Source organism: Mus caroli, unplaced genomic scaffold, assembly GCF_978045245.1.
Source record: "Mus caroli unplaced genomic scaffold, Mus_caroli_1 scaffold_2, whole genome shotgun sequence".
Classification (NCBI taxonomy): Eukaryota; Metazoa; Chordata; class Mammalia; order Rodentia; family Muridae; genus Mus; species Mus caroli.
The window spans coordinates 2,014,789-2,042,208 of NW_028227257.1; the positions used below are offsets into that span (position 1 = coordinate 2,014,789).

The 27,420-nt window shown below is 51.5% G+C and overlaps 1 protein-coding gene across 1 annotated transcript in view; it reads right to left on the reverse strand.

Annotated features, from left to right (window-relative positions):
* Window positions 1–1,562: 1,562 nt before the first annotated feature.
* Window positions 1,563–27,420, reverse strand: part of Cdh4 (cadherin 4) — a 460,506-nt gene continuing 434,648 nt past the window's right edge. The window contains exons 8-16 of the mRNA XM_021156055.3: window positions 26,709–26,846; window positions 18,929–19,114; window positions 14,695–14,948; window positions 13,940–14,082; window positions 11,564–11,797; window positions 9,903–10,136; window positions 7,641–7,780; window positions 6,778–6,942; window positions 1,563–5,241 (exon numbers count right to left, since the gene is read on the reverse strand). Coding sequence (XP_021011714.2) covers window positions 5,035–5,241; window positions 6,778–6,942; window positions 7,641–7,780; window positions 9,903–10,136; window positions 11,564–11,797; window positions 13,940–14,082; window positions 14,695–14,948; window positions 18,929–19,114; window positions 26,709–26,846 — 1,701 coding nt within the window. The 3' untranslated portion in view covers window positions 1,563–5,034. The remainder of the gene's footprint in view (window positions 5,242–6,777; window positions 6,943–7,640; window positions 7,781–9,902; window positions 10,137–11,563; window positions 11,798–13,939; window positions 14,083–14,694; window positions 14,949–18,928; window positions 19,115–26,708; window positions 26,847–27,420) is intronic.

Sequence of the window (27,420 nt, forward strand, 5' to 3'; positions counted from 1 at the left end):
TGAGGATGGGTAGGGCATCATCATACATAGAACATCATGCTGGAAATCCCTGAAAGCCACAGAGAACAAGGCCTGGATGTGGCTCCTGAAGTTGCTGTCTGCCAACCAAGAGTGAGCCCCAGCTGGCAGGAAGCTGACAGACTGGTACTAGACCATATTCCTGCTCTAGGGCATGTCGGCCATCTAAGTCCTAATAGTAGGGGTATGATTGATGTGATGTGCTAGTCCCAGTAAGGGGAAGCCTCAAATTCTAATGGTGGTCAGAATTCTCCCTTAGCTGCCCAGGAAATCCTACCTGGGAACATAGATGCTTTCACATCTGTGCCTGGGACAAGTCAGTGACAAGAAGGAAGTTGTGGGCTGGAGAGATGGCTCAGCAGTTAAGAGCACTGACTGCTCTTCCAGAGGTCCTGAGTTCAAATCCCAGCCATTGCATGATAGCTCACAACCATCTGTAATGAAATTGGATGTCCTCTTCTGGTGTGTCTGAAAACAGTTATAATGTACTTAACATGTAATAAATAAATAGATCCTTAAAAAAAAAAGAAGGAACTTATGAGGGGAGAAAAGTGCAGGTAAGGGCTAAGGAGAAAATGGGGGCCCAGGAGCAGGCTGAGAGGAGTTAGGTAATGTAAGGAGGACTCCTGGTGCAAGTTGAGCTCTAAGTGAGGGCAACAGATGCTCAGGGTGTTCAGGCTTGAGTGGAATTCTGGGTGTGGTTCCTGATGATTCCAGTGATAGCGTGATAATGGCCAGGGTGGGTTGCATAGAAAAATGACAGGGGCTGGGAGCCTGTTTGTGTGCATGCATGTGTGCACCTATATATGCAGGTGAGCATACATGTGCATATACTAATATGTGTTTGCACAAGGCATTGTACACATATGTGCATACATGTGTACATGCAAGTATATGTGTGTGTGTGCACACATGCACACATGTGTGTTGGCACTCTAGGACAGATTTGAAATAATCTACAGTAACCATGGGCCATGCATTTTCTCCTACAGCCCACCCATGGGTTTCAGGACCTGATGCTCATCCTGGATTATCTTCATCCTGTACAAGCTCCCTCAGAGGACACATTTTAAATTTGTTTTACAAAGTGAACCCGTTTAAAGCTCCAAGGGATGTTGGGGCAGGAGTGCTTAGCAAAGAGGCCACATGCGGATTGGAGTACCCGTCTATGTGCAAGCCCCAGCTTCCTTGCACATCAGCCAGTGCTAGGGCAGGAAGGCAGGGTGGTGGGTAGGCCATATTCCTAGCCCAGTCCACTCTTGCCTGCCACAAATTGCCTGTGAGAATTCTAAATTTAGGCAAGGGATATGGCTCAATGGCAGAGCGCTTGCCTAGCATATAAGAGGTCCTGGATTTGACAACCGGCACCAAAACCAGAACAGACTGTTCTCAATCTAAGCAGTTTCCCTTGTGCTCTCACAGGGGCATTTGTGGAGCATATCTAACTCTGTTTGACCTACCTGCCCTCAGGTCACCTGCCCACAGTCCCGATGCTGTCAGATCCCAGAATTTGTGGAAGAACACAAGCAAGTCGGGAGACTGACTACTTCAAAGGGGACTTTATTTACTCCTTTGGAGCAGCGTTCTAACGCCTGACTCCACTCCTGGACACGACAATTCCGCAAAGCTGCTGTTCCCTTCGGAACCAAGACTGCCTGGCACTAAAAACACATCGAAAACATCAACTCTCTTCCCTTTTTGTTTTTGTTTTTTTTGTTTTGTTTTGTTTTTTTCCTTTTTTTTTCGGTACAAAATGATACAAACGACAATACAAAATATTTGTGCTGTTGACGATTACAAAAAAAGTCGGAACGTCTGTCTCACCGCATGGCGCTCAGAGCTGCAGTGTGAACACGTCAGACTCCGGTATCTTTCCCGAAACAACCACGGTCATGCGGGCTGCTGCACATTTGTCCATTTCCAAAAATAAACATGCAGAAAATAAATCAGAATGGAGAACAGGAGAGGAAGGAAAAGCAAGATGCGTCCCCGGTGTATATGGTTGTGGTTTCCACCAGCCGACTGGTGTGGCAGGGCCTGCTAGGTATGTGGTCTATGTACTACCACACCTGGTGCTCTGTGCTGGGTGATTCTGCTGTGAGTTTTTGGTTTTGCCTTTCAGTGTGGGTAGAAATAGCGACTTCCCCTCCCGTTTACCTTAGAGAGCACAGAGGTGTCATCTCAACAGACCACATACTCACTATGGGGAAACTGAGGCATCTCTGAGGGTCTGACTTTTGGCCGTTACTCTGACACTTTGGTGGCAGGAGACCCAGCATTTTGGATTTGCTGAAAGACATGAGAGAGAGAGAAGCCGCTGGCTGGGAGTCAGGTGTGACCAAGGCTGACCATGGCCAAGTGTTCTTCCAAGCCACTCAGCGGTGTACGTTTCTCCTTAAAGGAGCCAAACCACAGCCTTGTACTGCACAGAGCTGGCCACCGGCCTAGCTTGGCTGGGCCCTGACCACAGACGCGTTGTATCTACGAGCTACAGAAGAGAAACATTTGACACTGACTGTATGCTTGGCTAATGCTAACTTGTTGGCCTGGGAACAGAGTTCCAAGATGGGTCTGGGGATGTGTAAGACCCTATTTTCCTCCAGCCCTAGGGGCTGCTGGGGGTGCAGGGTGAAAGGGACAAGCTGGTCAGCTTTTAGGAAACCCTGTGGATGTTGCTGCAGGGGCCTGGCAGTGACAGAGGCCTTGGGGTTGGGGAGGAGGAGATGGAGGCAGGTGAGACATGCCTCCAGGTAACTGATGGATTTGGTACCTCTCATCCCAGGCTTTTAAGAAAGCCTTGGGACTTCAGGAGAGTTCTTGGCTACCATGCCTACCAAACATATGCACACTTCCAAGAACCTTCTTGGGTTTTCTAAAATCAAACCCAGAAAACTATTCTCAATTCCCCAGTCCTAACCCACGACAATCCCACCAGTGGCCATGCCAAGCTCAGCACCACCCGAATTGTTTGCCGATTTGAGCAATTTGCATAGGACAGCCCTCCCAACCCCTTCATGAGCTCTGCTGCCCTGGCTGGCTATAGCGCAGGGGGACTCCCAGGAAGCTACAGAGGCCCCTATTGATCCCCCCTCTAGGACAGCTGTCTGAGGAGTGAGAGTAGACACAGCTAAGCTTGCAGCCCAGCTCAAGTCCAGGAGTTTTGAGGTGGGAATGGGTTTGGTTTGGGAAAGAACCCTGACATCCAATGGGTCACACCCACAAGTTGGGCACCCGTGAGTTCACTCAGGTGCGTCTTTGAGGCCAAAGCATTCTGGAAAGGGGGGGGGTCTAGCCACGGGGTAAAGAAGCCAAGGGGAGCTATGAATTAGAGACCTCTGGCTAGGGAGCATGCAATCTCCCGGGTACCCCCAGCCCTTTTGAAACCCTCCTAGCCCCCAGTAGTAGATATGGGTTAGAGATATGGAAGAAACTTATTTTTTCATCAATGCTGGGACTTCTGTTGTCTCCCTAAGAAGACTCCGATACTAAGGCCTCCCAAGCTATCAGCATTCCTCAGCCCCTTCCTCGTATTAGAGCATGGGATAAGCCAGGAAGACTCGGCGCAAGATGCCCTGTCAGTGCCTGCCTTTCTGCCCCATCCCAGGGCTCTCTTGGGCCCAGACATGTGGATGTCCTAGGTCTGTTTTCCCCTCCAGTGAAAAGGGGCAGCGTTGCCATCTCCTGTAGGTCCTTGCACACAGCCTATTTGCTGTCCTACTGAAGTTATCACCCTGCCCAGTTTGCCCTGTGTCAAGCTGTCAAGCTGCCATGGTAAAGTGCCCTGCCAGCTCCAGAGAGCAACAGAAACATGGGTCCAGACCAGAGCATCTGTGGTCACATGGGCACAGCAAGGTAATCTCACCAGCCACTTGGTAGGTTCTGACATCCATAGCAGTTCATGGGACCAGGCAGGAGCTCAGGTTAAATGGGTCCAGGGTAGCCAAGCAGCTGCCAGAGTCTAGCCAGGCTCTGCTCTCTGCCATCTGCATAGCCTGGGGAGGGTGTTGATAGCATTCAGGGGTTCCATTGAGGGGAGCTTGTGATTGCTATGCCTTCAACAGGATCCCTCAGGGTCTCATCTTGAAGAGTGGAGGGCTGAGCCAGGGTTTTGCAGGATGCCGTGGCTTCTTAGACAACATACTGTCCTAGACCAAAGCAAAAAGGGACCTTGGTGGTATTGGGGGCGACAGCTGGTCCAGACCGAGGCTTTATGGTGGGCTTGAGGGCACAGAAGTGGCCAAGTAGAGAGGTGAGAGCTCCTGGGAAGGTCTCCAGGCATCGTGCCTGCTCCAGCTATTTACAGTATGTTGGGGCAGGGCACAAGTTCGGGTGAAAGCCGAGTCCACTCAGAAGTGGCTCTGCTGATGGGGTTAGGCTAGCCCAGTGATTTTTTTTTTTTTTTTTTTTTTTTTTTTTGGTGCTGGAAAGCCCGATCCTCACCTAACAGCCTTGGGGAGCCTAAAGGGGCCAGGAGACCCCGGCTGTGCATAACAAAAACTATTGAGATCTGGACCCCCCTACTATTTTTTTTTTTTTGCAAATAAATTACCTATTTTCTTTTTCTTAATAAAAGGCTTTAAAAAAAAAAAGACACATTGTCTCCCACTCCTTGCTTGTCGCCTTCAGAAGGTACCAGGTGGGGCTGGGGCTGTGGGGCAGGGTGGACAGAGGTGGGGGCCTCGGGCTGTCTCTCCTCTTTCAGTCACTCCTGAGTTAGGGAATCTGTCATGTACCAAAAGGCACTTTTGTTTTTTTTTGTTTGTTTGTTTTAACAGTGCTTTTGTGGTAAGAAATTCAAGTTAGGGCTGTGCCTCTGGCTCTCCCTTCGCAGTACGTGGCTGTGGCTACCGAGATGCCGCAGTGATGGTGGGTGCCCGGTGGCCTATGTCCATACTGCAGAGCTCCACATGGGGGACGGCAGCGGGGAGGGACCTCTCGACACCAGACAGCGCTGGCACCTCGGCTCAGTTCTGCTGCTCGCCTCCAGTGCCCTTCTCGCGTTGGTGGTGAGGTTAGTTAGTCCTCCTCGCCACCCCCATACATGTCCGCCAGCTTCTTGAACCGGGGCCCCCAGTCATTTAAGTAGTCATAATCTTGATCCCCGGAGCTGGAGGAGTTCAGGGAGCTGACAGAGCCTGCAGTAGAACCGCTGCCTTCATAGTCGAAGACTAGCAGGGAGTCGTAGGGGGGTGCGGTGGGGTCATTGTCAGCAGCTCGGAGTCCCTGGAGATCACAGAGATGGGGTGTTAGGTGTGTGTGCTGTGTCAGTCCAGTGGTCTGTCAGAACCCATGCAAGCAGGTGGGGCAGGAAGCGGGGTGGAGAGCAGGATCTTGCATACAGTAGGCACTCAATAATCACTGCCTGTGTTTATCCGTGGGATATTTCCAAGGACCAAATAAAGACAGACACAGGGGCTAGGGAGATGGTTCGGTGGTTAGGAGCACTCATTATTCTTGCAGCACTCACATGGCCGCTCACAACCATCTAAGACTCTAGTTCTAGGGGAGATGACCCCATATCCTGACTTCTGTGGGCATTGTACACAGATGGTGCATAGACATACATGTGGGCAAAGCCCTCATACACATAAATAAAGATCAAATATATAAATCTAAACAACAATATAGAGCCTAAAGGCAGGAAGCTCAAAGCCATTGGCAACTCCACCAAGAATAAGGCTGAGGACTGTGCTGGGCTGTGAGTAGTTCTGTCCCACCAAGGGTTAGTGTTGGAACAGGGTTAGGCCAAGGATGAAGCTCAGGGATAGGGCTGGGGCCAGGGTTAGGGCTAATGTTAGGCTTAAGGTAGGGCTTACTGCTATTCTGGGGTTTGCATTAGGGTTAGATTTGGGTTAGGATTAATGTTAGGGATCAAAACTAGGCTTAGGGTTAATGCTAAGGATAGGCTTATAAGGTTAGGGTTAGAGTCACAGCTATTGTATGGCTAGTTTGAGGATAGCTATGGTTTGGGCTGGTGTTAGGGCTAGAATTGGGGTTAGGAGCAGGAGTAGGTTTGGTTCATAGTCTAGGTTCCAGGCCTCCACCTGCCAAAAACAAGCAACTAAACCGAAACCGAAACCGAAACCCAAACCCAACCAAAAACAAAACCAAAAACAAACCCCAAACAGTGCTGTCTTGGGGTTGCTCCGTTCCTTTTTGAAGACTTTGTAAGAGGGAAGGGTGTGCTGTGACATGCAGCCAGCCTTTCCTGGCTCAACTCTGAGAGACTAAGCTTCTCCATGGTGTGAGGCCTTGTTGCTGGGTCTTTAATGCAGCCAACCGCTAAAAGGGCACTGTAGGATGCTTGGGTTTCCACCTTTGTGTTGTGATGGGGACAGGGAGCAGGGGTGGCAGAGAGAGCTGAGACATGCAGGTCAGTTTGCTTGGGTACCAGGGCTGCAATGTGGGCTGGGAAGAGCATTCACAGCTGCACGGGCTTAGTTTCTCCTGAGAACAGTTCTTCCTGCTGTCACTCCACTGCAGACAGAGGGGCCAAAATGGCCCCTAATTTCCACTGAGTACCTGCCTAGAGTCTTAGGCCTCCTAAAAGTAGCTGACTCGGGAGCTAATGTGCTCAAGATCACAAGCAGGAGGGCAGGCCTGGCCTCAAGTCCTAGACTGAGCCACCTCTCCTTACTGTGTGTGTGTGTGTGTGTCACACACACACAAGTGCACCAGTATGTGTGTGCTGTGTGTGTGATAGGAATTTACTTTTAAAGGAGACACTTTTGCTCAGGTCCTCCCAAGGTTCATTCATACCTCATTAATGAAGTCTCCAATGTCTCCTGGGTGTGGCACCACAGGCCTGACTGGGTACTGGGGTTCAGCACCTACTGGCCGTTCATCCACCCGCCGCACACCAGGAGTTTTGCTCAGCACATGCTCCATGGCTTCTGGCTGTTGCAGCTGGCTGAGGTCATAGTCCTGGGGATGGAGATGGACTGAGTGAGGGCAACAGGAGAGGGCTGAGAACACCCTTGATCAGTTTTGTCAATTGCCCGGAGGGTGCCACTTTGTCTGTCAGTCTCCAAGCACACTAACTGTCCTGTTCTATCCCCTAGGCCTGCTTCTTCTCCATTTGCCCCAGACCTGCTTGACTTCAGGGCCACCATGGACTCTATACCTACCAGCTGCCTTGTGGGAGCCTGGACCTTCTTCCTGTCCCCTACAAGTGACCCTCCTGACTGCAGCTCAGCAGCCTTGGGCAGCCAGCCACCTGCACCTTTAGTGCTGACAGAAAAGGGCTGGGTCCTCCTTGCCCTGCTGAGATAGCTCTGTGTACTCTCTCCATCCTGGTCAGAGAGCCCTAGCCCCCCACTGGGAGTGTTCAGTAGGTGAGTGTTGGTGACCCCCAGAAGACTCTGGACTGCTTCCTTAGGGCACAGGACAGCAGTGGGTTGGGATGGTGGCTGGAGAGGGATTATCTTGTGAGGAGGACTGAGAGGACGAGGACAGTCAGTCCGGGTCCGAGCACACACGTGGAAGAGGCAGAGAGGCCTCTACCCAGATCTGTGTCTCTGGAGAACACTGCCTTCCCATAAGGAACAGGACAAGACACGTAAGGACACGAAAGGCTAAAACCCCAGCATGAGCCCCGCCGAGCCCATGGGACACTCGCTCACTTGGTCCTCCTCGCCACCGCCCTCTTCGTCGTACTTCAGGATGTTGTCCCTCACGTCGTCCTCAGGGTCGATGAGCAGCTGCTTTGTGTGCCTCTCCTTTTCTCTCCGCTTCATCCACACAACGAACAGCAGAACCATGACTATGAGGGGAGAAGCCGCTGTGAGCAGTGTGCGCACACACGGGCACGGCTGTGCATATGTGCACACATGGGCATAACTGTGTGTGCACACATGGGCATGGCTGTGCATATGTTCAAGAAGGAGCCATACTATGAGTAGTGTGTGCGTATACAGGCACGGCTGTGCATAGGTGTGCACAGGCGTGACTGTATGTGCATGCCCAGGTATCTCATGGACATATGATGGTTGGATGCCTGTGTGTTCTGTGTTCATCTACATCTGCATGTGCATACTAAGTCCCAGCTATAGAATGGAGGATGGAAGTCCCAGGAGGATGTCTGCGTCCTGATCTTTCCCTCCTCACTGTATTCCTCTGAGACTGGCTCTGCCACTGAACATCTGTCGTGTTTTTTTTGTTTGTTTGTTTTTTGTTTTTGTTTTTGTTTTTTCGAGACAGGGTTTCTCTGTGTATCCCTGGCTGTCCTGGAACTCACTCTGTAGACCAGGCTGGCCTCGGAATCAGAAATTCGCCTGCCTCTACTTCCCGAGTGCTGGGATTAAAGGCGTGCGCCACCACGCCCAGCTCGTCACTGAACATCTGTAAGCTCCAGTAATCCTGTCTCTGTATCTTACAGTGGGGTTACAGATGTGTGCGTAGCTATGCCTGGGGGCCTAGGATTTGAACTCAGGTCCTTATGCCTCTGCAGTAAGTGATCTTACTACTGAGCAATCTCTCCCAGCCCCTGCTACGCAATTCTCTTTGTGAATATTTTATCTGCAGTTGATTGAATATACAGATGTGGAACCTGGGGTTGCAAGCGGCCCTTTGGATTAGTTTCTTCTTTATGATTGTAGCTGATAGAGCACAAATGTCACTACTTGATGGTCAGGAGGACAACAGAGATGGTGAGCTGAGAGACAGTCATTCCTCAGAACTATTGTAACGTGAGGCTTTGGGTCCAGAAGGCAAAAGGGAGGGTTTTAGGATACCATGTTCTAGGCAGGAGCCATGGTGGGGTGATGCCTCCATGATGGAAGGAGACTGGGGAGGGAGGCAGCCCAGAAAGGGCCTCCAGCGGTAGGCCAGGGTGAGTGGAAGCCACATTCTGCACCTCCAGAGGCCCCCTGACACTCCTGGGAACACACCAGAATAGCCGTGTGATGTGTGATATGTATGCATATGTGTACATTGTGTGCATGATGTATGTATATGCATTTCAGGAAGGAAGACTGATTGGGGAGGGATCCCAGAGGTCCTTTTATCCAAGGGACTCGGGTGCAAAATAAGAAATTATGTGTGGATATGCCTCCTTTGCTGCCTGCCCTGGCCACTTGTCTGAGGCATTCTTTTTATCTCTGGGAGCTTTTGCATGGTCCTCCCGGATAGGTCTCTGTTACTGCCTGGGTTCTGAGGGCAGGGCTTCTGTGAACTGGAGACAGGGGACCGTGATTATCATGAAGGTGTCTCTCCAAGTGTGCTCCCTGCTCCCAGCAGCCTCTGACATCTCCCCACTGTTAGACATGGAGAAGGAGGAGCCAGGGAAGCACTCCAGGGCACAGGGAGGGGAGGATGAGTGTCAACAGACAGAACTCCGTGTGGAGGGAAGGGGTACAGGCTGTCTGAAGCATGGCCAGTTTGATCAAGTGGTTTGATTGGTTGCTGGGATAAGAAAGACTGCAGCTAGCGTAGGCTCAGAATCCAGACCCTCAAGTGACAGGTAGCATTTCTTCCAACCATAGGACAAGGTGGTAGCCAGGAGACCTCTTGATGTGGCCCACATTGTGGACATGGAACTGGAGAGAGAGTGGGAGGTCCACTCTGTGAGCATCGAAGCAGAAACCAGAAACCTTGGGCCACTTTCCGCCATATCAAGTGGCCAGAGAGTCAGCCGTGCAGCTGGTGTCTCATGTCACCTGAGGAGACATGTGGAGGGAGCTTGTGGAAGAAGGGACGTTCCCTCTCTGGCTGGTAGGTACACTCACTCTACATGGGCACTGACTATCCTCTATCTCTGTCCCTGTGGCTTCAGAGGAGAACACCGGCCCCAGCTCTGCCTCAGAGTCAGTCACCTCCCCACAGTGGGGATGTTTCTGGTCCCACATGAAGAAGGCATCACACATTGAACACTTGCTAGCACTCACTTAGCAGGATCACGATACAGATGAGGATCGCCACGATGGCGCCCGTGCCCAGGCCAGCTGCAGCCACTGCGCCGACCGTGGTACAGTCGCCGTTCTCATCACATGGGCACACCTTGACCTTTATGACAGATGTGTTGGACAAGGGAGGGTTGCCAGAGTCTGTGACGATGATGGGGACGTCATACACCCCTGCTTCCAGATACAGGATGCGCAGACTGAGCTGGGCATAGTCACCTGGAGTGAGGAACAGCAACATGCAGCCAATGGGCAGCTGTCCTTCCCAAGGAAGACTTCCACAGGCAGGCACTGAGAGGAAAAATCCCCCCCCCTCACACACACACACACACACACACACACACACACACACTCATGTATGTATATTATATATAAAATGCACACATCACAATATACCATGTGGTCTCACACAGACACACACACATGTGCATATACATACATCACACATACAAAGTACACATATGCATACACATCACATCTTACACATACCATACAGATGTTCATGCACACACATTATGCACACATATGTACACATGTGGACACACACACAGACACACACAGAGACATGTACATACATCATGCACACAATGTACACATATGCACACACATCACAACATGCCATGCAGACACACACACACACACACACACATTTGCACATATGTGTACCTGCACACATACAGTGACACACAAAGTTAAAACATCAACCATGCTGGGCGGTGGTGGCACACGGCTTTAATCCCAGCACTTGGGAGGCAGAGGCAGGCGGATTTCTGAGTTCGAGGCCAGCCTGGTCTACAGAGTGAGTTCCAGGACAGCCAAGGCTACACAGAGAAACCCTGTCTCAAAAAAGCCAAAAGCCAAAAGCCAAAAAAAAAAAAAAAAAAAAAAAAATCAACCATATCAGAATTGAAAGTGAGTCATCAGCTGCTAAGAGCACTGACTGTTCTTCCAGAGGTTCTGAGTTCAACTCCCCGCAGCCACATGGTGGCTCACAACCATCTGTCATGGGATCTGATGCCCTCTTCTGGTGTGTCTGAAGACAGCTACAATGTACTCATATACAAAAAATAAATAGATCTTTAAAACAAACAAATAACCACCCTCCCCCCCCAAAAAAAAACCCCAACCCTCCCAAAGAACAAAGGCAAAGTCATTGAGCAAAAACCCAAACCTCAGTGAGCATGCGGAGGTTCTCTGCCAGGAGCCCAGAGGCAGAGGACAGCAGTGGCTTTGCTTACTGCAGCAACACCCTGTCGTGTTGGCAAGGGCCTGAAGAATTGGCAGTTTTGCTGGTGGAAGCATAAATGGACATTACATCTCTAGGGTGGTGTAAGGCTCCTAGCACTGGCCATACAGGAGAGGTGCCTCCCAAGGGCTGCAGTCTCCAGGGGCCAGTCAACCAGCAATGGCTGCCAGCATGGTCGAGCTAGGCTCTTTCTAGAACAGGGAGGTACTAGGGACAAATAAATAGCTTTGTGGTGGAGACACAGATAAACAGGGCTATCTCCCCAGCCTGAACAGTCTGGGAGGTAGGGACTGTCTCCCATCTCCATGGCTACTATTCATTGGTGACAGATCCTGGGCTGGACCCTAAGTCTTTAGCTCCTGGTTCTGCCTGTGGCTAGGGCACTGCTGGGTGGGCTCACCATTTAGGCGGGTGATAGTCCAATTCTTCCTCACTGTAGTGGGGATGAAGGGCAACTCAAAGACATAGGGGCCAATGTTGGGGTCCATATCGGCGTCAGCTGCGGTGATGTTGATGGCATTGAGGCCGGGCCTCTCGCAGATCTGTGCCTCCTTGGGTAGCAGCTGTGGTGCGTTGTCATTGATATCAATGAGGTAGATCTGCAGGGTCCCAGTGCCACTGGCTGGGGGGATCCCTGCGGGACAGAAAGGGATGAGCACACAGGACCATACACAGGACAGACAGATAGGTGAAGTCCTAAGTGAGACACACAGCCACATGTTGACTGGAGTTCATATGTCATCTGCTATAGGGGAGAATGCCTTCTCTTCTACAAGACGGTTCTCAGCAAGGCTGGGCACCCATCATAGACTGTACAGCTGACTTAAAAATTATTTTTGTATTTATATTTTTAGTTCTGTGTGTATAAATGCTTTGCCTGTGTGTATGTCTCTGCCGGAGCTCTGGAAAGAGGGTTACAAACGGTTGTGAGTTGCTACGTGGGTACTGGGATTTGAACCTGGGCCCTCTGTTAGAGCGCTCAGCCCTTCTTATCTATTGAGCCATCTCTCCAGTGCCTGTACAGCCAACTTTGTGGACCACAGGGAGCACGGGGCCTGGGGGAGCCGGGTGGATTAGGGTTGAGGCTTCTCAGCCTTTCACTTGCTATGGGATCAGCTTTGGGGCCACAGTAGTGCTTGCTCTTGGGGTTTCAGCTGCTCCGTTCTCCCAAGAATCCACCCTACAGCCCTTCCCTGGGCCTTTGCACATGTTCCTCCCGAGGCAGAACTCCCCTCCTTCCCTGGCTTCCCCCACCGTCTTTGCTGCTCCCTTCTCTTGCTACTAAAATGGCTTGGGTTTCCCTCCGTCCTTGTCTTCTTCTCTACTCTCTTTCAGGAGCCTAAGTGTTAGCTCAGATTATCGCTGTCCACCGGAGGTTACATTTCCAGCGAGATGTGGCCCTGTGCCTAAGTCTAAGCAGAGACCTGCTGTGGTGCTTCCTGGAAGTTCACAGGAGAACATGGGTGAGCACTGCATGTCTGCTGCGCTTCCTGTTTGCCAGAGTGTGGTCACGACACCTGGGCTGTCTGTCCATCCTGGACCAGGCTGTGGCGAACATGGCTGTGAGTGGAATGGGTCTGGTTATCAAATCTCACCCTGACTTGCAGACTTCACTTTCTTAGTTCCTGAGGCTGGCTTGGAACATGCTCTGTAACCCAGGCTCCTTGAGGTTGAGATCTTCCTGTCTCAGACTCTTGAATAACTGGATTAAAGTATGTATCACAGTTCTGGATACCTGCACTTCTGTTCCACTCCCCTCCCCTCCTCTCCCCTGACCCTTCTGCAGACTGGGAGTGAACTCAGCCTCACACGTCCTAGGCAAGTGCTGTATCACTGAGCTATACCCCCAGCTCCATACCTCCCTAATGTGAGAGAAAACTCCTCTCAGCCTTGTTGACTGCTATCCCACAGCTGAAGTGACCTCTACTGAGAAACAGGCTTTGCCAGGCAGAGTCTTGGTCTCTTCTAACCTAGGCACCAGGACCTCAGTGAGTTCTGCTAGGTGAGGCTTGTCTCTTCTGACTCCAGGTAGGTGCCTGGCCTTCAGTAGGCTATATGAGTGACAGGATGGTCGTGGTCGGAGCATAGAGAACACGGACTCTGGCTTACTCACAGGCCTGCCATCGCTCACGAGGGATATACCTGTCAGAGCATTGGGCTTCTCCCATCCTGCTGAGGAAAATGCTGAGGCCAAGAGAGGCCAGGGCTCTTCCCAAAGCAATGGTGTTAGACGGATGTCTGCTCAGAATCTCCTTTACAACCGACTAACCACCACCATGAGAGCTCTCAGCTAGACTTCAGGGTGCTGGGGTCTTGAAATGGGCCTCTTGGTCATAGGTTCCCTCTGTTCTTGCTCTTCACAGCCCTCAGAAGTCTCCTGGGAACCTGTGCTGCCTTCCTCAGGATGATCGGCATCCTTCCTGCTCCACTTCTCTGTGCTGCCTACCTGGTACCCACCTAGCATCCTTCCTTGCTCCCAGAGTCTCAGGGCTAGGGTAGACATGGGCCTTCTTGCTTTTCCTGGCTAGGGAGCCAGTTAACAGTGTTGGAGAACAGCAGATCTGCTGTTCTCTCTATCCCAGTTCATACGTGGGAAGCTGAGATGCTAGTAAGTGAATAAGCAGGTTTTTGGGGGAGTAACTGAAGTTTCTGAGGTTTGCAGGATGGGGGCAGTGTTAGGTGCTCATGGCTGCCTGTACAGACTTCTTCCCACCCAGCCCTCTAGACCTCTCTGTGGCTCTCTGGGTACCATTGGCCTCCCTGGAGTGGGACTTACCATTGTCAGCAGCCAGGAAGGTGGCCTCATATACATTGTTCTTAGTGTAGAGGGACTCTCGGTCCAGGACGGCGGCTGTGGTGATCTGCCCATTGGATGTGTTGATGTGCAGCCAGTTGGCGGGATCAGACAGTTTGGAGTACCTACAGACAGGAGACCAGATGCCAGATGAGTCAAGGCCCCAGGGCTCTTCTCCCAGGCGGCATCCTGGGGGCAGCATCCTGGTCTATAATAGCCCAGTGGCATTTCTGTCCTCCCAGAGTGCCCAGGGTTTCATGCACCTCGGTGCGCCTCCTACATAAGGACAGGCCACAGCAGTGGCTCATGTCCCTGTGGTGGGTGGTCTTAGATTCTGGAGGACCCCAGAGGGCTATGCCTGCATCACCTACATTTTGCAGGTGTGTGGGTACCCTGAGGTACAAAGTCATTAGCAGTTTGCTTAAATCACTTGCCACTGTCACAAAAGCCATGACCTGCACTGGCTCCACAGTTTAAACACCTTCCTTGTCAGCCTGGAGATGGTGACACTGGTCCCTGATGCCCAAGGCTATCCTATTGGGTGACTCTCTGGGGTGGGTTGCTTCTAGATAAGCCAGTGCTTCAGGTCTGGACATGGTATCCCTGTCCTCCTACTCTCTCTACTGGGCTTCCTGGTGTTCAGGCTTCTTTGGGCATGTTGTGACTCTTCTGTGAGGTACACAGGAGTGGATCCTGCTCTGAGGGCCAGACAGGGCCAGGCTATACTGAAGACTCACCTCACGGCTTGCTGCATGAACCGGTCAGGGTCCACTGCAGAAAAAGTGGTGAGTGCTGTCCCAGCGGGCACACCCTCTTCCAGGCGGATCAGTTTGTGGTTGGAGGGGAAGTAGGGGGCCTCGTTGACATCGGTGACAGAGATGGTTACCCCTGCTGTGGACTGGAAGGACATCTGGATCCCACTGGCCAGGGGCGCCTGGTTGGACACCATTACGGTCAGCATGAAGGCACGGTTCAGCTCATAGTCCACTGCCTGGAAGAAGGGACAGGTTAACTGGGGCTTCCTACAGAGGTGGGGCTGGCCGTTCCTACTGCCCAGTCTCTTAGACTCTCCCTGCCTTGCTTTTTATGGGGGCCTGGTTTCCACTGTCCCTTTACCGCAGTCTCTGGTTTCTTCTGGGTTCTGGCCAATGAGAGGAGAGAGAGGTTGGGGTAAAGTGTCTCTAGCTAGTAGCCCCACACATGGATGAGGCAGAAGCCAGGTTTCTTCAGGCATCGATCTTTTCCCCAGGTGTTGGGACCACAGGTATGTTGTCTCCATGCCTGGCTTCATGAATTCTCAAGAATTCCTTAATTACTGTGTGGGCAGGCACAAGGGAGCTGAAGATCCTGAGAGTCGCTACAGCCACAAGAAGCCCAGGAAATGCATGTGAGGGCTGAGAGTAATGGCGGCCAAAGGTTGATTTTGATTTTAGGGGGACATGATGGGTCCGTGAGCAACAGCATCTGCCACCATGCCTGATGATGAGTTTGATCCTCAGAGTCCACAAGGTTGGAGGAGACCACTGGCCCCTGCAAGCTGCCCCCTAACTGCCTCCTCCTGTGAGCAGCACACATCTCCCCTGACCCCCAACTAAACAAAATAAAAGTTAGTTTCTGCTGGACACAGTGGTACACACCTGCAATCCCAGCAGTCAGGAGACTGAGACAGGAAGTCTGCAAGCTTGAGGTCAGCCTGGAATACACAGGGAGGCTGTCTCAAAAGCCCAAACCAAACCAAGCCAAACAGCAACGTTTAAGCGTTCACTTGTCCAACGTTTTCTTGAACTTGTTACTGATTTTGTGTCTCCAGAGGGTAATAGAAATAAAATAGAAATAGAAAGTAATAGAAATGCAGTTCCGGGGGACAGACATAAAATGTCTATCCCTGGGCTAGAGTCCGACTGCAGGGCCAGTTTCTTCCAGTGACTCCTGTCTCATACATGTCCACTCTGGAGAGGGGTGTGTGGGGTCTTGTCTCTCTTCAGAGCCAGCTGTGGCTTCCTGCCTCCAGCTGCTTCTGCCTCTACCTCTGTCGTCACACCTTCCTCTGCATGTTAGTTTTAGGTAGATACAAGCTAGAGTCCCTTTAGGAAAGGGTACCTCAATTGAAGTAATGCTGCCACCAGGTTGGGCTGTGGTGCTCCTTCCTCATTGGTGAATGCCCAGTTCGCTGTGGGCGGGGCCACCCGGGGCAGGTGCTATAAATAAAGCAGCTGAATAAGCAAGGGGGTGGGTGTGGGGACAGGAAGGGGCGGGGCTGCCAGTAAGCAGCGTTCCTCTATGGCCTCGCATCGGCTCCTGTCTCCAGGTTCTTATCCTGACTTCCCTCCATGATAGATTATGCTTGGGACATGTAAGGTGAAACTTGTTTGTTTTAGATTATTTATTTTATGTATGAGTGCTCTATCTGCATGTACACCTGCATGCCAGAAGAGGGCATCAGATCCCATTACAGATGGTTGTGAGCCACCACGTTGCTGGGATTGAACTCAGGACCTCTGAAAGAGCAGCCAGTGCTTTTAACCACAGAGCCTTCTCTTCAGCCCCGTTTTTTTTTTTTTTTTTTTTTTTTTTTTTTTTTTTTTTGAGACAGGGTTTCTCTGTGTAGCCCTGACTATCCTGAAACTCACTCTGTAGACCAGGCTGCCCTCGAACTCAGAAATTCGCCTGCCTCTGCCTCCTGAGTGCTGGGATTAAAGGTGTGCGACACCACACCCGGCTTCAGCCCCATTTTTAATCACAACAACAGAACCCCTAACTAAGACATCCCCTGACTTTTTTGCTCCCTTTCTTAAAGGCTCCTGAGGCTGCACTGGGCTGATGCAGATGGTCCAGACTCACCTCAAACCTTAAGGCCTTCAACACTGTTACATCTGCAAAGACCCTGCTGCCTTCTGGTTACAGGTTCTAAAGGCAGGTGCGGGGGTCCTGGGGGAGATGGTACTGTCAGTGTTTCCAGGCCCCCAGTGCTGAGAAAAGCACCTGGTTGGAACGTAGGCAAGTGCTAGCTGAGGGGATGCTGAGAGTGGACTTCGTGAGAATGAACTGGGACCCTGAGTTACCATCAACAGACGATGATGCAGAACTCAGTGTGCAGCTTGCTGTTATTCTGTGGGAGGGTCAGGCTGTCACACCTTGATGACCATAAGTAAGACAGCCACATACCACAGCTCTCCAGCCACCAGCCTCTCCCTGAATGACCTTCCTGGCTGGTTTCTTCAAAGGAAGCTTGAGAGAACAAGCCTAGGACACTTGCTCGGATGCCATCAGATGCATCCCGGTGTGAAAGCATCCACAGCCAACTGCCTCGGCTTCTGCAACAGGGCAGAGGCATACAGCATGTGAAGCCATTACTGGGGAATTCCCACCACAGGTCGCATGGCTCCCTGCTCCTTACTGTAGGCCTGCCTGGGTCTTCACGAACTCCGTTTGGGGGAAGAGCTTTCCTGGTGGAGCCAGCTTCCCACCTCTGTTTGTGTTTCACCTTCAGATGCTAAGCCTTGTGCTGGGTCTGATCCCTGAGTCTATGACTAAGTAGATTAGAACCCAGCCTACTTCTGGATTTTGCAATCACCTGTCCTTGGTGCCCAGTGCTGCCACTATGTGAAGTATTATCTATGCATAAAGGAATTATAAACTAGGTAATCAATACTGCCATTGGGCCTGGGAAGGAAACAGAGGCACTGAATCTAGAAGGCTCTAGACCTGGGGCCACCTTGATGGTGACCTTGTTGAGACCTCCCTCTTCCCAAGCCTGGTCTTTATGCTTGTCTGAAGGATACATGGATATACAATTTCCTAAGCTCTGAGTATGTTCTCACTTCTCTGTGGACACATGATGATGTCCAGCTGTCACTGGGCATGGAATATGGCTGGGCCTGTGCCTCGGCCTCCGTAGGTCCAGGCATGGCTCGTGAGTTTAGCTGTACAAGCAGGGAATGAACTGGTCTCTCCCTTGCTTTACCTCTGCCCAGTTTGTACTGTGCTGCTGGACACTGTACAGATGCATTTTTATAGGTGGGGCCTGCGCCCACAGGGTCACCTGGATGGACCCAGAACCACTTGAACTGACTGCAAGTTTCTCAAGGCACCCAGAGCAGAGTAACCTGCACCCTCCCCATGAAAGGTCTCGTGGAGGCTTCTAGACCAGAAATAGTGAACCTCTCACAAGCCTCATCTTGGCTTCTCTGTATTTAACCTCCAGGTGCCACCAAGCTCCCAGAATTTGTACCGTACTGTGGCAAGATCTTCCTTTTGCAGAACCAGTGGTTGCCAATGCCTGTCGCCCCTTCTGGAAGCCTCAGGCAGAGGCCAGGCCAGTTTGCTTTAATAGGCTGCTTCCTAAAACTGTGGAGGGCAGGGTCTCTCTGTGTTTATTGGCTCGTGTCCTTGTGGGACACAGAATCACATTATATACGATACACTAAAAAATCTTGTCATCAGTCCTTCCAGACAGACTATAGCCAATAAAATTCACAGGCAGGAAAGATAAAATACACCTATAATGTGGAAGCCAATAGAAAATTTGCTGTGACAGTTTCAGTTAGGGTGCTGGACACACTCACTAAGGTGCCCTCATCAATGACCCTTGGCTCAACAGTGAGGCCTGAGTGCACCTTAGAGAGGTAGGCCCTAGCATCAAACCGGAGAGGAGGGTCATAACACTTCCTCCTGCACTGTACATCAAGGTGTGTGTGTAGTCTCATGAGAAGGGGGGTCTTGTTCACAGGAAAATGCCCGCATGGACATGAAGGCCAGAATCTTCCCTTTCCTGGTGGAAAATGGTTGGTGAGAAGTGAAGTCAGGAGGATCAGGAGTTTGAGGCCACCCTCAGCAGGACAAATTTGAGGCCAGCCTGAGTTAGGAGAGACACCGTGGAGATTGTCTCTAAAGGGTTTGGTCCTTGGCCATAGGTAGCTGTCAGACATTCATGTTCCTGGACCAGGGGATATGCAGGCAGCAGTCACCTACCTTCACCACGGTGACCATGCCCTCATTGGTCACGGGGTCTGTGCGGACACTGAAGTGCCCAGAGGGGTCCCCACTTATGATTCGGTAGACGGCGTTCCAGTTGGGTGAGTGGGGCTGGTCTCTGTCCATCACCGTGAGGTTGGCCACTACTGTCTCTATACGGTTCTCAGGAACCTCTCCTGCAAACTGTGGAGTGTAAGAAAGAGTATTAGGACCTCATATGGAGCCTGGGAGCCAGACTCTGTGCCAACACTGGCAAGCATCAGGGTCTCTGCTCGAGATGGATGCCCTAGGTGGATGGGGACAACCGCTGTTCACCGTGGAGACAGCTGGGGGGATAGTCCTGGCTTCTCAAGCATCTGCTCCCATCTGCACACATCTATGCAGGACAATCTCATCCGTGCAGCAAGCTCTTGTCCTACCCTCACGCTTTTCTCATGTGCATGGAGGATCAATGGCAAGTAGCTAGGAGGGATATGTGATGGAGAGTGGGAGGAGCAGGAGTCTAGGGGTAGCAGCTACAAGAGGCTTGTGAGAGAAGTGTGCCCTGGCTCCTTCTACATCTAGTTACTGCCCCAGGTGGCTTGGGGTCAGCCACTATGGCCAGTGACCATGCATAGAGGTGCTAACCTCTCTGATGTTAAGGCACAGTGAAGTTGCTGTGTGCACCCACAAAGGCCACATGGGCTCACTTGGAGGGGGGGAGGGGGTGTCTGCCTTTGGAATCCAAGTGCCCCCTGCTAACTGTGGTCCGTTGCTGGGGCTGGCTTCTAGGTTCTGTGTTCAGGTGCTCTGATCTTACCTGCTCTGCTGTCCTGAAATTCACCTTAGAGCAAGATAAATAATTGTCATGTCAATCCAGGATCAGATGGGAACCAATTGTGTGTATCCTAAAAGATGTCCCCATGGTGCCCCCAGTGCTGTTCTGGAACCTTCCTTTTCCAGCCTTTCACTGGAATGATGGATGGAGGCAAAGGGTTGCTGCAAAGCAGAGCCTTCCTTTGATTTTTGAGCCATGTTTGGCATAGCTACTTTGGAGCTAAGAGGCCTGAGGCTGCAGAAGGTCCCCCCAGGAAGCACTAGGAGGGAAGTAAGTGGGGCACAGCTGGTTTCCAGAGAATTCTAGGAGATGAAACTCTACTTTCAAGCCCTCCGCCATTTAGCACAGAGGGGCACAGGGCAGTCGCAGAAAGAACAGCCGACCTGAGTGGTGACCACATATGTCCAGTGTCTGGCTTCCTTACTGGGCTCCTGGGTTCCTCTGTGTGGCTGGGTGAGGCTGTCATTGCTGGTGACCTCCATAGTGAGAATCTCTTCTCCTGACACCGACATTCCACGTCAGCAATAGGGTTACCGTAGTGTCTGAGGGTCTGCACCCCATGATATGGGGAGCTGTCTTTGGAGGGAGATCACAGATGCTTGCAGACAGAACCATGTCACCCAAATTTATGTGTTGAGGCTCTTAGCCCAACCCAGCATCTCAGCTGTAACCTTGTCTCAAGAGGTGTCAGCATGATGTTGGGGGTTGTCCAAACCCAGCCTATGTGGCATCCTTGTGAATATTCCCCAGTGGCACACACACTGAGGCTGTTTTAGTTATTTCCCCTACTGCTGTGGTAAATCCCTAACAAAAGCATCATAAGGAAGGAAGAGTTATTTTGGATCCCAGTTTGAAGGTTCAGGCCATCGTGGCCAGTAAGTCATGGAGGCTGCTGGTCCCCCTGCATCCGCAGTCAGGAAGCAGAGGGTAAGATGGCTGCTGGTGCAGCTTGCTGTCTCCAGCCCAGCATTGATGATGCGGCCCACATTCAAGGTGGCTTTTTTCTCAGTCAGACCCCACTGGGAACTCCTTTATAAATACACCCAGATCTCTAAATCCAGGACTTTCCACATCCTAGGAGAGGTGTTCTCTTGTAGACCAGATTTCCAGCATCCGTTTAGTCTGAGAGATTTTTCTGGATCTTTAGGAATGTTCAGATCCCCTCACATGCTTTCCAAAAGCTGGCTTCTCTAGCCATGACGGTGAAACAAATTCTGCCGGGCTCTGTTCAGAAATCAGAACCCTAGGTTCTAGATTCTGAATTGGCTTGGAGGCTGGTTCCTTCCACCACTGATACACTGTTTCATTATTGTAACATCTTTGTTACAATATATGTGTAGCAATAGTTACAGATGTAACTATTGATATATCTGTGAGTCTTAGGCTGTCAAGTTGCAGACATCTAGGTGGGCATGCAGGCCTCGCAGGCTCCATGAGATAAGAACACATGGGAACTGGCATTATGGTAGGCTCTGAGATGCTCCCTGGTTAGTGGGTAGCCAGGACGACCCAGGGTACCCTGGTTTGCTTCCTTCTTCCAACCCAGTGCCTTCACCTTCATACTCTGCTTGGCCAGGTGGGGGCCCAGGGACCCGAAAGAGAGTAAAGTACTTCTTTGGACACAGACCTTGAAGTCTTGGTTCCAGGCTGAGGGGTGACTTGTTGCTGTGGGTCCTACACCTTGGTACCCTTTTCCTGTGAGCTACCTGCATCTCTGCCTTCTTACCAGGTCTTCTGCTGGGTGGGGCCTGGGTCTGGTTCACTGTATTCTGGCCTGTCTGTGGGGTCCTTCAGAGGCACTGGAGGCCTCCGTTGTCTGAGGTGGACCCTGAGGGAGGGTTGGGGAAGTGGAGGTGATGCTGGGTGGCCAGGGATGCAAGCTCTGGGCTTAACCCAGTGCCCACCACCTCAGAGCATGAAGAACTAGCCCCCAGTTAATGACTTATGGCTGTGTGCCTGAGTGTAATTAAGGCTACAGAGTCTATTCCAATTTTAAGATGCTAAATTTTTAAGTCCTAGGAACTTGTGCTGGATCAAAATCTCTCTCTCCTCCTGGGTTTCCACACTTAGTTGAAAAGCTGAGAATTCAGGGCTTTTAGAGGTTGGCCATGGTACTTGCTGCTAGGATGGCTGGTAGGTGCCACAGTGCCCCATCTGGCTAGACTCATGGAAGGTTCCCAGGTTAGCCCAGTTCTAACCCCACAGTTGAGTAGCCTTCTCAGGCAGGTAGGTCACTCCAGAGGACAACATATGCTATACTCTTGGTTATTGGGGTAGATGTTTCTAGAAGAACCTCAAAATCTTGGAGGTAACAGGTACAGATCCTTGGTTCTAAAGTTCAGTGGACTTTTGCTTCCGGGAAAATAATTTCCACCCTGGTGAGTGAGCCATCTGCCTGTGATTGCTACCTGCTGTTTGAATAAGAGTTTTCCAAAGTCCTGGGTATTGAGGACCTGGTCTTTAGCTTGTGCAGTATTAGGGGCGTAGTAGAATCTAGGGTAGGTATGGGTTAGTGGGAGGGAGTCAGGTCAGTGGGTAGGTTGTGCCCCTGAGAGGGCTGTGGAGACCCTGGGACCCCCTGAAAACATGAGCCAAAACGGGGGTTTCCTCCTTGTGTACCAATGACATCATTGTCACAGCCACAGAGAACCAATACCGTGTGTGTGCATAGCCTGGTCAAGTGTTCTCCGGAGGGTCACTGCTCTGCTATGTGCTGTCCCTTGTCCAGCTCGGAGGTGACCTATGGGAACACCATGACCTAACCCTCTTTCAATCACTTAACTGGGTGTCACTCACTCCTACGAGGGGACAGATCATCTTGTATAGACAAATATCAAACGTCACTATAGTCTTATTGTATAGGCTGGGCCTGAATGACTCCGCCCTTTTTTCCCAGTGGAGGGACAGCGTGGAAAGCTTTGATGATGGCTCTCACCTCGTACTGCTAAAGGTCTGGGCTAGAAGTGCCTGGTGTCTGCAGGTTAAGCCCGTGCTTATCGTTCAGGTGTAAGCTTCTTAGAACCAGCTATGCCCCCATCTTGGCATCGATCACACACAAATGTAAAATATGGACAAGCTTTCTCACAGCGGTCTGGACATCAGCCAAGACCACACAGCAAGAAGGGATCAAGGATAGCTGAGGGTGGCTATGTATGGGCAGGGCAAGGCTTAGAGGAAGAGCACACACAATTGCTGGGTCTCAGGGCTCCTCTGTGCTCATCAGAATCTGTGCATTGGGTAGGTTGGAGGCTCCCAGGACACACATGGTCTGAAGTTGTTTTCCACCCCAGTGGGTCCTGCATTGCTCTGGTGGGGAAGTGCTGGTGGGAGGGTGGCCCTGGATGAGTTATGGGCTCTGGCCTCCAGGGGGCACTGCAGCTGCACAAGAGCAAGAAGAAAATAACTTTTAATTAACACTTGGGAATAGGATTCGGAGCTGGCAAATCCCTGCATCTCTTTAGCTTTGCCTGATTGTTCTTGATTAAGCTTCACAAAAATAGCCCATCTGTGTTGTGTGGCCAACCTGCCTGCACACTCCTACTGTGAAGAAAAGACGGTGTCCCTGCCTGCTGCTAATCTGGATGGTATCCTGGCAAGTATGAAGTCTGTAGAGCTTGTATCAGATGGGAGGTGTGCACTTGATGTGGAGACGTGTTCTATACTCATAGGACTTCAGACTGCCACCTGCTCGTCCCTCCCTGCCCTCCACATCCCAGGGAACCAGGGGTTTCTACCTTTCTTCATGGGTTGCATGGAGGCAGGACCAACTCCTGGAATGAGCTTTGTGCCATTAGATTCCACATTTAAGTTCCAGTGTGACCTGCCAGCTGCCTGTTCCTAGCAACCTGTGCTGGCTGGCTCATAGTGATTTCTTCTGTGCCCCAGCTGAGAGGCCGTTGTTCACTCCAGAGCTTCCTTCCTCTCATGGGCCCCTCAGAGATGGCATGGGACCTGTTTGGGCGTTTGCGGTGTGGCTCATGCATATGAGGGAAGATGGAGTTAGGTTGTATGTGGTGGTCCAGGACAGACAGAGCTCAGATCCATGGGCAAAATTGGTCTATCCTCAGAGTGTGAAGGAAACTCTCCTGGAGCTACCGTGGAGGGTGCTCCGTGGCAGGCTCTCTCCCACTGTAGACATCCTTAGGCAGTGATGTCGGGCCTGGGCAGTGGCTTAGCAGGTGCAGGAGACTCTCACCTTGGAGTCAGAGCTACCAGTTTGGGTCCTGCTAAATTCGACCTCAGACAGTTCCACAGATAGACAGAGACAGGATTCATCCATTTGACACAAGAGTAGGGATTCTTGGCTCTCTGTCTATCTCTGAACCAAGGGTATCTGGGGGTCTCCTGCCCTTTCTGAACAGCACAGCCCTTCTTAGAGCTCTTTGGAATGAGAAAGTTGACATGGCTGGAGCTTGTGGTAGGATTGCAAGGCAGGCTGGGTCCTTGAACACCGCACACCGGCCTATGAGGCTCCTTGTAATCTGTCTGTGATGAACACCCTCTCTGGAGGCGTTCTCCTCAAAGCCGTTCAGGTCGCTGTGGTGTGCTATCTCCTCTGTTGGGAAGGAGCCCAAAGCTGCACTCTTTTGGCTTCCCTCTGGCCTGGTTCTCATGGTGACTACACCATCCAAAGGCTGCCACCTGAGGGTAGGATCAGGGGTCCTGAAATCGGGAGAGTTGTGTGGTTTCTGTACCCCGATATCTGTACTCCAGCAGTCTGGCATAGGCAGAAGGGAGCACACATAGCCCTAACTTAGCAGATGCCTGGCTCAAGAGTGCTGTCCTGATTGTTTTTATTTTATTTATTAATAATTATTATTATTGTTGTTATTTGTTGATTTAACACAAACTAGAGTTATTTAAGAAGAACAACCTTAGTGGAGAAAATGTCTATATCATGTTACCCAAAGGCAAATGTGTGGGACCATTTTCTTGATTAATGGCTGATGTGGGTGGGCCCAGTCCACTTTGGGCGGTGCCATTCCTTGGGCTACCAGTGTTCCTGAGCACTATGAGAAAGCAAACTGAGCAAACCATAAGGGGCAAGCCAGTAAGCAGTGTTCCTCCATGGCTCCTGACTGGGGCTCCATGCTTCAGTTCCTGCCTTGAGTTTATGCCCTTTATGATGGAACGTGGTCAGAACGTGTCCTGGTGTTTTATCACAGCAATAGAAGCCTAGTTAAGACAAGTGGGTTTGTGTCTGAGTGTGGTGCGGAATCAGCTCCTGACAAGGCTACCCTGCATGAGTTCCCTGACCTCCTGCGTTAGCTGTGGCAAGGCATGGTCTAGACTGGGGTGGCCCCAATGTGGGCCTGGCACTAACCTGACAGCTGAGAGTTCCTGCACTGTCACAGAAGGTGGTTGCCACGCTGAGCACTGCTCAGCAAGCCCTCTAGAGGCCTGTCCATCTAGGTCCAAGGCAGAGGATGTCTGTGGCAGGACTGTCACTTGCAGGTCAGGGTCAGTGACTGCTTCCCTAGAGTCTGAACAGACTGAACCCAGAGAGAGACCCTCCAGCTTTCTCAGGGTCTCCCTGGCTGGAGCACCAGTGCCTCTCCAGGCAGAGTAGCCTGGCCAAACCTTCTACCCCTCTTTTCCTGCACCTGTTGCTTGTGGAAAGGGACAGGACTCACTCCAGTCTTCAGGCAGATGGAGCCACTCTGGTTGTCAGTCATCTACTATTTGGCCACTAGATGGCGCTGTGGTCCAGGAGAACAGGATGGGGACAGGCTCTTGAGCGGGGCTTCAGCCTTCTAGACACCTTCTCTCCCCTCTTCTCTCCACGTGGAATCCACTTTCAGGGTTCGGTCCCACCTGCTCCCTGTGGGCTGTGTGCCTGGAGCCCCATGTCCTGGCCCACCACTGGGTTGGGGATCAGAAGCTCATAGTGTAGACTGGTTGGGACCTGATGGGAGAGTGTCTACCTATGTGTTTGGCAAAGTCCTTGTTACTATTATGGATGCATGCCCCTTTTCACTTCACCGCTGGGAGTGACCTCCTGACCTTCCCCTTGGCGCACCCTGGCCTGTAGTCTGCCATCTCTTCAGGGATGGGCTGGACTGTGTTCACAGAGGGGTTGGGTCACAGAACTGTTCAAATCCATGGACTTGGGAGTCCTGGAGGCAGAGATGGCTGAGACCAGGGCCCCACAGAATGTTGGGAGGCACGGAAGTGATTATCATGTCTGATGTGCACCAAGAGAGCCTAAGGGTCTCACAGGTAGGGACCCTCCCTGCAGTGTGGCTGTTCCATGAGTGTCCAGGAGAAATGGCAGGCATGTGATTTATAGTTTTGTCTCTAGAGTTCCCTTCCAGAGTGTGTGTGTGTGTGTGTGTGTGTGTGTGTGTGTGTGTGTGGTGGGGGGAGGTCTGTTCCTCTGGCCCATGACTGGAGGCCCACAGTGGTCTTCCTATACCATAGTTATGTGAATACCTGTGTGTTCAGCAAGAACTCTTGACCAGTGTTGTAGCCAGTCTTTACCAGTCTTTACCAGTTTCCCTGTCTGCTGATGCGAACCACAAGGGGCTAGCCCCTCTCCATTGAGGACCAAGGTAGAAAGGGACCCTTGTTTCAAGGGCACATATGCCCATAGCCAAGGCCCAGCTGGGCATCTCCCAGTCAGGTACCCACTGCACCGTCACAAACGCCTCTTCAAATGATGTGGTAGCCTGATTGGTCAGCTCCTCCAGGCTTTATAAAGGCCCCAGCAATGTATCAGCTATCACTTAATCTTGGGGCACACCACACCCCTAATTTCCTAGGGCTTTCTCCACAGGTGTGTCTGGGCCCATTCCTTCCCACTAGAAGTGGCTGGCATGGTGTCCCTCTCCTTATGAGGCACCTGTGCTTCGACAGTCATTACCCACGATCCATTCAGCTCTTTTCCCCACTGAGAGAGAAGGAAGTGCCTGTGAATTACAGCTTAGGGCTGGCATCTCTGCGAGAACCTGAGGTACTCACTGTGCTTGTGGTGAATTCTGGAGGGTTGTCATTTACGTCTGTCACCGTGATGATGGCAGTGGCTGTGTTCGAGAGACCATAATTAAGGTTTCCTTCCATGTCGGTGGCCTGGACGATGACGGTGTACTGTTGGACTTTCTGGAGGGGAAAGACAGCATGTTCAGACTCAGTTCAGTAGATGAGGAATACAGGCTTCCTCGGTGGGTTCCATCTTGGCACAGGCTGCTTGGGACTCCCTGGAGGTGTGGGAGCCTGCGGTTGCCTGGTGGTAGGGGGCTGTGGCAGAAGGAGGCTGACCATGTCTGCTTCTATTCATCTTTCAGTGGGTGCATTCACTTCTGGTGTTAAGAAAGGGCAGGTTAAGCCGGGCGTGGTGGCGCACGCCTTTAATCCCAGCACTCGGGAGGCAGAGGCAGGCGGATTTCTGAGTTCGAGGCCAGCCTGGTCTACAAAGTGAGTTCCAGGACAGCCAGGGCTATACAGAGAAACCCTGTCTCGAAAAACCAACCAACTAAACAAACAAACAAAAAAAGAAAGGGCAGGTCAGGGTTCAGAGGGACCTGCACAGTCTTCAGTATGACAGGGAAGACAGCCTGCAAGGTGCCAGGCTAAGGGATGACACTGTTAGGGTAAAGCTGAACTGCCAGCTAGAGCAAGAGTCAGAGAGCAAATGTAAGTCACAGCGGTTTGGGTTCACAAGCTCCAGAGTGAA